Here is a 10,225-nt window from a genome sequence, read left to right on the forward strand (position 1 = left end):
TTGTGGATATAGAGGCCAGGTAGCTACGCAGCCCCCAGGCATGCCCCGTCCCCAGCCCCTGCCTAGGGATGTGTGTGGCTGGTGCCCAGAAGGGTGAGGATACCCCAGAGGCAGGAAGCAGCAGCCAGGTCTTGAAACCCAACAGCTGTACCACTAGCCGTGGCTATCTACGTTGCAGGTTCAGGTCTACCTGGCTCACCAAATCTTCAGGGCAATACCAGGCCACCTTAGAAGGGGTGTGGCATCCTCTCCTATAGCCTCTCCTCCTGCATATCCAGCAACTTTCCTCTCTGTGACCCCCTGCAGTGGAAAAGTCCAGCAGGCTCAGGCCTGCAAAATCTTCCAAGGGGTCCCTATCAGTGAAACCTTCAGGGCGGCTCCATGGTTAGTGATTCCCACCCACCCTGGAAGGCGACCCTGAGACACTGCACATACCAGGACTTCATGAGCTCACAAATGCAGTAAATCAATGATGGTGACACGATACTGGGGGATTGGGAGAACCAAATTCAAATCTGTCCAAATTCATCTCCGGCCCCAGCGTGCTCTGACCTCCACACCTCACATCTCACTTGGAGGCTGCATGATCGGTGAGAAGCTCCGGTTGGGCTCAGGATCAAGGTCTGAATGACTCTGGATGGGGCCTCCTCCAGATCTGATGCTCCTCGGGTCCAGTTCTCATCAGCTCCCAGATCCGTTGGTCCTTCAGCTGTACCAGATGTTCCAACCTCATCACCTTCAACTGCAAAATCTTCAGAAAGCACACAAGTCTGAAAGTATCTAAAGAAGTCTCTACCTGCCGGCTAGGCCTCGGGCAACTCCAACCTCTGGGAATGAATGTACACTTCCAGGTCTGATGGCTTCGGGGCAGGGCCAACGGCCCTTGTGGGGGGCCGCTGGGAAAGACAGACACCAAGATGCTTGGGGAAGATCCTACAGTCAGTGAGCCCGAGGAGCTCACAGGGCTAACAGGCTGTGGATGGCTGGTTTCTCTCCTCCTGCTCCCTGTTGGGAATCTCCCTGGCCTCCCTGCCTGTTTCCCTGTATCTGCCAGAAAGGACAAGTGTAGGGCAGGGCAGGGCAGGGCAGGGCAGGGCAGGGCAGGGCTGGGCTAGGCAGGGCTGCAGAGGGGCAGAGGGACTGAGCCTTCTTTGCTGTGAACCAAGCACCTAGTTGGGAAGCTACTCAGAGCACATTTGCAGAAACAGCAGATGATGGGTAGATATGTGGCTGTTGTGCTGTCTGTTCATCATGTACTTCCAAAAGTTGATGACTCAAGAATAAGGGGGGGTGGGGGTGGAGGAGGGGGTGGAGATAGCTCAGTGGTTAAGGTTAGGAGTGCATACTCTTGCTGGGTTTGGTGGCATGTGCCTTTAATCCCAGTGCAAACTCTGTGAGTTTGAGGCCAGTCTGGTCTACATAGTGAGTTCAAGGACAGCCAATGCTATGTAGAGAGACCCCTGTCTTTAAAAAGGGGGGGGATGTTGGTGGAGAGAGTGTGTATACCGGTCACCTCTTGGAGAAGTTCAGAGTTTGAGTGCTACCACTCGTATGAGGCAGCTCACGAGCACCTGTAACTCCAGCCCCGAAGAGTTCGATGCATCTGGTCTCCATGGGTACCCACACACACCCAGACAGACACAAAATTTAAAAAAAAATTTTTTGAGACTCTGTCTATGTAGTCCTTGCTGTCCTGGAATTTTCTATATAGACCACGTTGGCCTTGAACTCACAGAGATCCTTCTGCCTCTACCTCTGGAATCCTGAAATTAAGGACACATGTCACCATGCCCAGCTACACATAATTTTTTTTCTTTTTTCTTTTTTTTTAAAATTTTGCTCCAGCCCAAAGATTTATTTATTATTATACATAAGTATACTGTAACTGACTTCAGACCCACCAGAAGAGGGCGTCAGATCTCATTACAGGTGGTTGTGAGCCACCATGTGGTTGCTGGGATTTGAACTCAGGACCTTCAGAAGAGCAGTCAGTGCTCTTACCCGCTGAGCCATCTTGCCAGTCCCCACATAATTTTTCTAATGAAATAAAAACATAAGTGAATGAAGATGGGGCTGCTAAAGCTAGGAATGGTGGAACACACTTACAGTCCTAGTCCCGGGGAGGCAGAAACAGGGAACCACTGAAACTTAAGGCTGTTCTGGCTATACTCAGCTTCACAAAATGAGAGAGAGAGAGAGAGAGAGAGAGAGAGAGAGAGAGAGAGAGAGAGAGAGAGAGAGAGAGAGAGAAAAGAGCTTTGAGCCCCTTTGGTACAGCTGGGGCATCTGTGGTCCATCCATGCCTGTTTCAAGGATGACCTTGTCCCAAACTTTCTCCCATCAGAAACCTAGACCCCACCATGATCCTCAGGCAGAAAAACTGGGTCTGTCTCATTCCCATGTAGTGTGAAGGAAGGCATGTAGTTCAGGGTGGGGAGCCAGCCTCACAGCAGACAATGAAAGACAAGGTCCCTCCCTGAACCTGTGGAGTGTGACGCTGTGTTCACAGGCAGCACATAAAGCCCCTGTTCTGGATACCTTCCCACCTTCATTCAAATCAAAAAGCCAGGGAGCGGTATGGCTAGATGCAGCAATGGATTCCATCCTATGGGGCCCAGCCACAGGCTTGATACACCTTGTCTATCACAACAAATTCCTCCCAAGTCATCTGTCTCCCTTTGTGACAATTTACAAGTGGTATTCAATCCTTAAATGGCAAGCTGAGTGTCAACCCTTAGGTGGCAAGTGGGTCTGTTTCCTCCCTGGGTCTCCAGTGAAGTTACAGTTCCCTTGGTCAGCTATGAACCAGGGCAACTATGGGGAGAGCCGCGATGTGAGCAAGCAGGGCGGTGGAGGCAACAGCTTCAGTTCTCCTTACCGCTTCCTCTCTACTGCTCTGTAAGTCCAAAGCCACAGTAATATCACATCACCTTCCTGTTTTCACAAGAAGATAACTCGTCAAGGTTTGGGTACATACTCAGGAACTCAGATGGCATTGCAATTTCCGATAGCCCCTGTGACCCCGTGCCCATTGGTGCAGTCTCCGTTCGTCCCCATTGTCTTAGCTCCTGTGTTCCCAGGATACAGGGAGAGGTAAGGAATGGTAAGGGGCACTGGAAGTTCCTGGTGCAAGAGCAGAGGTGTGCCTGCAGAACCAAATGTCCATCAGAGAGCAAGGCATGTACCACCCAACCAGGCAGATACTGCAGGACTAGGTGTGTCCTCGCAGAGCCAGGAGTGCATCCACAGAACCTGATGTGCATGTGCAGTCCCAGGCATTAGCCCACACAACCAGGCACACACCACAGAACCCAGTGTGCACTGCAGAGCCATATGTGCACTATAGAATACGCTGTGTATCACAGAGGCAGGTGTGCACGCAGAGCTAAGTGTGTTCTATAGAACGAGATGTGCCTCAAAACCAGGTATGCATTGCACATCTAAATGCTCAGGAGGATCCCGGGGTACGTTGTTTTGAGGGCCCTGGCTTTTGGAGATGAAGAGAAAGACAAGGCCCAGTTCAGGCTGGGGCGGCAGCGGAGGGGGGGGGGAATGGGAGTGGGGTGGGGAAGGGCAGGCAGGAGCCTCTTCAGCCAGCATCTCTCTATCTGCTTTCCAGGCATTCGCCCAGCACCCGCTTCCTGAGATGGGCCCCGGTCCACACTGCCCTCTTGTACTCCTGAGCTGCACTTGGGTCTGGGATGGACAGATCATTGAGGCAGGTGGTGAGTATCCACCACATCTTTTCTGCCTCTGAGGACTAAAATGGTCCACAGGCTGATTCCTTTCCTTTTTTTTTTTTTCTTTTCTTCAAATTTCAAATCTCTCGGTAGCCTTGACTGTCCTGGAATTGAACACCAGGCTGGACTCAAATTCACAGAGATCCATCTGCCTCTGCCTCCTAAGTGCTGGTATGATTAAAGCCTGGTGAATCACCACTGCTAGGCCACTGACTAATTTCTAAAGAATCTAAAGAATGTCTAAAGAACGTTGACTCTTTGGTCAGGGCCTTGCACTCCCCATACTGCCCTCCCTGGGCCAGTGCCCGCTCTGCAGAAACTCAGCCAAGGAGTGTGAAACTGGGGCAGTGGGTCCCTCTGCATCCTTGCAGCTCAGAATCTCCAGGAAGCAAGGGATGCCCAATAGGACCATACCTTGACCGTCTCCTGCAGAATGGCTAGTGCTTGCTCTTTGTCCTCCAGCTGCTGCTGGATGCTGACCAGGTGATCCCAGAGCCCTTCAATTGAGTCCCTGAAAGGTAAACACTGACCTTTAATCCAGGCTAGGGACCAGGAGGAGGTGGGCAGGGAGAATTTGAGAGATAAAGGTCCACCCTCTGCAAGCACAGCAGCCCATTTTCTCCAAATCCCTTTGATTCTGAAGGATCTTCGTGCTGGAGGGGGCTGGAGGGCACTGTAGGCCTGTGTGACAAATAGACACCATCAGCTCAGGACCTTGCTTCTGATAGGCACCCACTAGTGACAGGACGGACATATGGATGAGGGAGGGGACATGATCCATAGCCGGTAAAGCAGACTCAGAAGTTATCATGGAAGGACTTGGTCCTATCTTGGCTTCAGGGACCTTTGCATAGCCCTGGAAACCTCAGAAATGGTGCTCCTGTTTGAATAATGGCTTCCCTGCATAGCTCACAAGCTACCCCTTGAATGGTTGCTCTCTGGGTATTGATGGAGCCAGGACCCTAAGTATTATGCCTTCCTCAGAAGCCCACTAGACCCTCTGGGCCCAGGATGCACCTGAGCATACCTGCCTTCTTTTGAAGGTTTGGGAGTTCAACATCATTAGGGACCCAGCTTTCAGGAACATAGTGGCGCTCTCCGCAGGAGTCCCAGAGGGGCTCTGACAAGCTGCAGTTATCCACATCAGGATCTTGCACCTTAGAGGTATGTGGGTGGGGGGTAAGATCCCGCCAGGGTCGGACGGCATCCACAGCAGAGTGTCCTGGATCCTGCAAAGTATGAAAGTTGGGAAGTGAAGTGTAGCTGCGCTCAATTTGTCTGGTCATCACGAACTCTGGGTGGGGTTAGTGTGGAAACTGGAGAATAGTGGGAAGCACTTGGGATGATTGTATTTTGATTAACTCTTCAGTGTTTTCACTGCCCCAGTGTAGGTGGATTGGGCTGGGAAGGAGATGGGGGAGCCCCCCCCCCCCCGGGAAGATCCCAGACAGCAGGGAAGTCAGGAATGAGTCTAAGTGAGGACTGTTGCCTCATGTATGGACTTCATTTCTTTCTGGACCACAGAGACATTAATTTCTCTGTTTTATTCTCACACAGACGGAATGTCTGACTGTGTGCAAAGGGCAGAAGACACAGCAGACTCGCAGGCCGAATTGATGTGCAGACACTTACAGCTGTACCAGCAGAGCCTACATGAACAGTCCTGGCCTCCATCTTCTCCCTCAGTGCACATAGGATAGACTCAATAACTCCAGGCCTGTTGGACACCACCCTTTGGATATCACTATCTGAGATACACAAGTGCAGCTTGCGAAAGACTTTCCTGCAAAGAAGAGTAGGGGCACACTCTCAAAGCAGTACCATCAGAGGCCGGGAGTTGAGCCCTCCCTGAAGTTCTGTGCTCCCTGCAATGCCTTCCAGCCACTGGGCAGCACCTAGCTTTCTCAGAGAGCCCCCTTTTTTGCCCTGCACTTGAGTGGCACATGGCTATCTCATTTCTGGCCTTTGGAGCTATGTCTCAGGAGATCACAGAACACAGGGTGCTCTATCAGGTCATGGTCTCTGCACTCGTTCTCATCTCTCTAATGGCTTGCTCTCTGTAAATCCTGTTGATACAGCTCAACAGTACCGGAAACCTGCAGCTGGGCCCTCTCAGGCATGATCATCTCTCCCTTGAGGTCTCTTTTCATCTCTACCCTCTCAAACATAAGCCCATGAGATTGTACCCAGGTCCGAGCCCGGCAATGTTTCCATTCCAATCTGAGTCAGTCTTTTGGGGGGGGGTGCCCACACATGTTCTCCACCTTGCTCTGCTCAGGCACTTTCTGAGGGCCCTCTGTGATTGGACTACATCAGACATATCTGCCCGACTGTTTGTTCTTGATGTCATTTATCACACCATACAGGCAGAGACTTGTCTGAGGACATTTGGGGAGGTGAAGTAAAACTCTACTGATCTATAAGGGAGCAGGCTAGCTGGTAGGCTGCCCTAGCAAGGCACCCCCAGGTTGCGGTCCTCTTCTGTAGGCAAGGACCCACAGTTAGGCAATCAGAGACCCACGGCTGGAGAGAGCATCCCCGGGGTCAACCTAGGTGGGCTGAGCTCCCAGGCCTTGCCTGTTGAGAAGGCTCCAGTTGCTCAGCTTCTGATCTGTACTGCAGGCTGGGACGTAGCTGTGCAAGTCCACCAGCCGAGGGCGGAAGTGCTTCACAATCTCGGCCACCAGCACTGTGGGAATGCAAGGTGAACTTGGCTTGCCTGGCCAAGACCCTGGGGTGCAGCTGCAATCCCTGACCACATGAGATGCAATGGAATGGAGTGGGAAGGACACGAGCTTATCCTGGGGGAACCCGTGATTGTCCCCGAGTCTTTGGCACGGCACCTAGACTCCAGGTCAGACCAAGTGGTAGGATGGCCTGGGAAGCTAATACAACGTGAGAGCCCAGGGGGAGCTGGAAGAGCCACAGGAGGCCATGTTTGCTACTACCTTTCCTAAGGAGCACGAGTCTGGACTCAAGAACCTCTCCGTTCCCCCAACACCCACACCGTACTAGGGGGCTGGAGGCAAGGGTGGCCCTCAGTTTTGAGTCCTCTTCATCATCCGCCCCATAGCGCCTCGCCCTCACTCGCACCACCATCACTGAAGTCCCGAGCCAAGTGGCGCTTGGGGCGGCTGAGTGGGAGCCGGTCCAGCCAGGCGCAGAGGTTGTGAATATCCCCAGGCGTTGGCAGGAACGAAGCAGAGCTCGGCTTGGAAGCACTGAGCATGGCAGAGAAGTGGGTCTGCAGCAGCGAAACACAGCGGAAGAAACCTGGTGGGTTTGGACCGTTGCTGGGAGACGAGGCACAGCCGGAAGGGGCGGGGCCCTAACCGCGCCCGTCCCTCCCTCAATCCCAGGTAGGATTGGTCCTCCTACATGTCCTAGAGATCTGGCTGAATCAAGGTGGATGGTTAAAAAACGAAGGGAGATGGTAGGTGAAATAGTTTGATCTGGTGTAATAAAAACAAACCGCCATTTAGAATGTGATCTATAATCTACTGATAAAATAGAATCTTTATTAGTGAATAGTGTTTAGTCATAATTTCAACAACTAGTCTGTTTCAATCCGGAAATGACGGCAACTTCTGTCCCAACACCCCAAGAACGTCGGCTTTTCCTTCCTAAGTCTCATACACGAGTGGGATGTAGATGCAGGAACTGTGCCTTGGAAAGAGGTCACTGTGTGAGGGCTGGTGCAGAAGTTGCTGGGAGGGGACTCCTGGCATTCTGTCCACCCAGAGACAGACAGATAGACTTGATCACGCTCACTGCAGGCGACGCCACCCCTGCCTAGCCACTAGCATCTGTAGACATATGGTCTAAGCTGGCCACGGCCACTGACAGGACACTGGTTCAAGAGGGCAGCTGGACAGCAAGAGTCACAGAGAGATTATTCCTTAGGTAGGAACAGTGTGTGCAGGTCCAGCCTGGGTGGGGGTGTGGGTGTTGCTGAAGGAGCACGTTTATAGGATCAGTGGTATCTCCAAACGTCCACAAACGATGGCCCTGGGGTGCCAAGGCTGGTCACCTCTTCTGGATGGGGACCTTCAGAGCAACCTTTGGCCCACCAGCTCCCTGCCAAGGAAAAAAAAAGGAAATCGATATTAAAGAGGATCTGATACGGGAGAGGTCCAGCTGAAGATACCCATTGCCAGTTCTTTAAATTTAGACTTCCACTTCCCCTAACAACAGAATGGGCCCGACCTCACAAGATGACTGTACTAGCATTTCATATATACTGTAGACTAGCCATATGAAAAGGAAAAATCGATAGCCCCCGAAAGCCGCAAGCACTGGAAAGTTCTGGCAGATTATAAAGCAGACATCAAGCCTGTTACTGAGGATTTTCCCTTTTTTTCAGATGTCCCCAAAACTTACCAGCTAAGAAAACGAAAACAGCCACCCACCCTCCAAAACAGTGCCACCGTCAGCAGGAGGGTTCCTGCAAGATGGATCGACCCTTCTCTCTGGGGCTCACCTGAGTCGCTCCAGGAACCGTCCCTCCAGTCCCAGGCTTGACTGGTGGTGTCGGGGGTGCAAAGTTTGGCTTGACCTAGGAGGAACCAGACACAGCGGACTGAGGGAATCTCCTAAGAAGGCCAAGTACGGCCCTCAGCTTCATCCTAAGGCCGTCCTGCTCAGCTCCAGCCTAGCCCCAAGGCTTCTGTCCTCACACAGCTCAGTAGGAAACCCCTGCATGGCCTCACCACTCAGAAGATAAAGCCTGAGCCTGACAGAGCTCCTCTACTTGGCTAGCTGACCCGACCAATCATCTTACGGCCTCCCCAGTATCCCACACATTGCCCTGAAGGTCTAAGTTTTCAGAACCTAAGTCTTTAGAAGCGCAAAAGGAAAGAATTAACTATGAAAACACATTTCGTTTCCGCATTGTTAAAGAGGATGGCAACCTGGCATTGGTGGGTTTTAGACACGTTTTTGCCTTCCTCCTCCTCCAGCTTCCTTTCCTCCTTGCCCAGAATTCCCTGTACCCTGCTCCGTTCTGCCAGTCGGGACTGTGGCTATGATGACGTTTGCTTTTTCTTTTCTTTCTTTTCCTTGTTTTGTTTTGTTTGATACAAGGTTTTTCTGTATATCCCTGGCTACCTTGGACTCACTCTGTAGACCAGGCTGGCCTTGAATTCAGAGATTCAACTGTCTCTGCCTCCCAAGTGTTGAGATTAAAGGGATTTTTCAGCTCTTATGTAAGTCTAAAATTAGTCCATGGCCAGACACAGTGGGGCACACTTTTAATCCCAGCACTCAGGAGTCTGAGGCAGGCAGACCTTTATACGTTTGAGGCTAGCCTAGTCTACGTAGAGGCCAACCAAGGCTATATAGTGAGACCGTGTCTCAAAAGAAAAAAAAGGAAAGGAAATAAAATCATCCACCTAGACGCCCCCCCCCCCCCAAAAAAAAAAAAAAAGGAAAAGCAGAGAATCACAGGTGTGATGGCTCATTCCCATAAAACCATTACTCAGGAAGCTGACTCAATAGGATTATCATGGGCTTAAGGGCCAGTGTGGGCCGCATAGCGAGTTCCATAGCATTTAAAATAGGCTACAGAGTGAAAGCCTATCTTCAAAACCAAACCAAACAAAACAAAAAAGGAAAAAAGCAAAAAACCCAGGGGCTTGGGAGATGGCTCAGGGCGTTAAGGTGCTTGTTAGCATGGTGATATGAGTTCAGTCTCTGAAACATGTACAAGTGGAAGACGTAGACCAGCTCCACGAGGCTGTCCTCTGATCCCCTCTTGCATCCTGTGATGTGCATGCACACGCCACAACACACACACACACACACACACACACCCCACCCCCATACTAGTTAATACTACTACTACTAATAATAATAATAAGCACAGCAGCAGGGGCCACTGAGATAGATCAGCTAGTAAAGTGCTTGCTGCGCAAACCTGATGACCTGAGTTTGATTCCAAAAGCCAAGTAAAGGCCAACCTCACAGAGTGGTCCTCTGATCTTCACGTGTGCACCATGGCACACCTGCCCACACACATTATGCACACAACAATAAATAAAACAAAAAAAGCAAGAAAAATAAAATCACTATAGCATAAAACACAGTGGCAATTGTTAAGTGTCAAAGATTCCAGAGATGTAGGATTTTAAGTCTCCAGATGATCTCGGTGGTAGTCGTTCATTTCTCTCTCTAGGCATCAGCTCATTGAACACAGGGATAGCTCCTGGCATGGAAATCAGAGGCGTTCGGACACTCTCCCTACTATAATTACTTCCCGTGCTATCGCTGCTAAGAGTGTGCCACCCACACCCACTTACAATAAGAAGACAAGTAGTCAAACTGAGGGACTCTCAGAAGACTGCAAACTAGCACCTTCAACACAAGAATGTGCATTGAAAGCCACCTGTGAGCCGGGCGTGGTGGCGCATGCCTTTAATCCCAGCACTCGGGAGGCAGAGGCAGGCGGATTTCTGAGTTCGAGGCCAGCCTGGTCTACAAAGTGAGTT

General features: G+C 51.1%; 2 protein-coding genes across 6 annotated transcripts in view; both read right to left on the bottom strand.

The window, feature by feature from the left end:
• Nucleotides 1–445: 445 nt before the first annotated feature.
• On the bottom strand, nucleotides 446–7,036 carry LOC110336622 (sperm flagellar protein 1-like). Of its 4 annotated transcripts, none has more exons than XM_021219304.2 (7): nucleotides 6,834–7,036; nucleotides 6,318–6,429; nucleotides 5,373–5,523; nucleotides 4,772–4,969; nucleotides 4,334–4,421; nucleotides 4,155–4,251; nucleotides 446–751 (listed from the first exon to the last, which is right to left on the bottom strand). In XM_021219304.2, the coding sequence occupies exons 1-6, from the start codon at nucleotides 6,967–6,969 to the stop codon at nucleotides 4,178–4,180; spliced, it is 759 nt and encodes a 252-aa protein (XP_021074963.1). In that variant the 5' UTR covers nucleotides 6,970–7,036; the 3' UTR covers nucleotides 446–751; nucleotides 4,155–4,177. The 4 variants fall into 4 exon arrangements, with proteins under 4 accessions (XP_021074963.1, XP_021074988.1, XP_021074971.1 ...); XM_021219296.2 differs by having other exon boundaries at nucleotides 617–751; nucleotides 4,768–4,969; nucleotides 6,834–6,977; XM_021219329.2 differs by lacking the exon at nucleotides 4,334–4,421 and having other exon boundaries at nucleotides 4,768–4,969.
• Nucleotides 7,037–7,219: 183 nt separating this feature from the next.
• Adam8 (ADAM metallopeptidase domain 8) overlaps nucleotides 7,220–10,225 on the bottom strand; it is a 13,465-nt gene continuing 10,459 nt past the window's right edge. Inside the window, exons 23-24 of one of the 2 annotated variants that reach the window (XM_021198818.1) lie at nucleotides 8,221–8,295; nucleotides 7,220–7,817 (exon numbers count right to left, since the gene is read on the bottom strand). In XM_021198818.1, the coding sequence (XP_021054477.1) occupies nucleotides 7,767–7,817; nucleotides 8,221–8,295 (126 nt within the window). In that variant the 3' untranslated portion in view covers nucleotides 7,220–7,766. The remainder of the gene's footprint in view (nucleotides 7,818–8,220; nucleotides 8,296–10,225) is intronic. The other variant, XM_021198825.1, reaches the window with a different exon arrangement.

The sequence above is a fragment of the Mus pahari genome, chromosome 1, assembly GCF_900095145.1.
Source record: "Mus pahari chromosome 1, PAHARI_EIJ_v1.1, whole genome shotgun sequence".
Classification (NCBI taxonomy): Eukaryota; Metazoa; Chordata; class Mammalia; order Rodentia; family Muridae; genus Mus; species Mus pahari.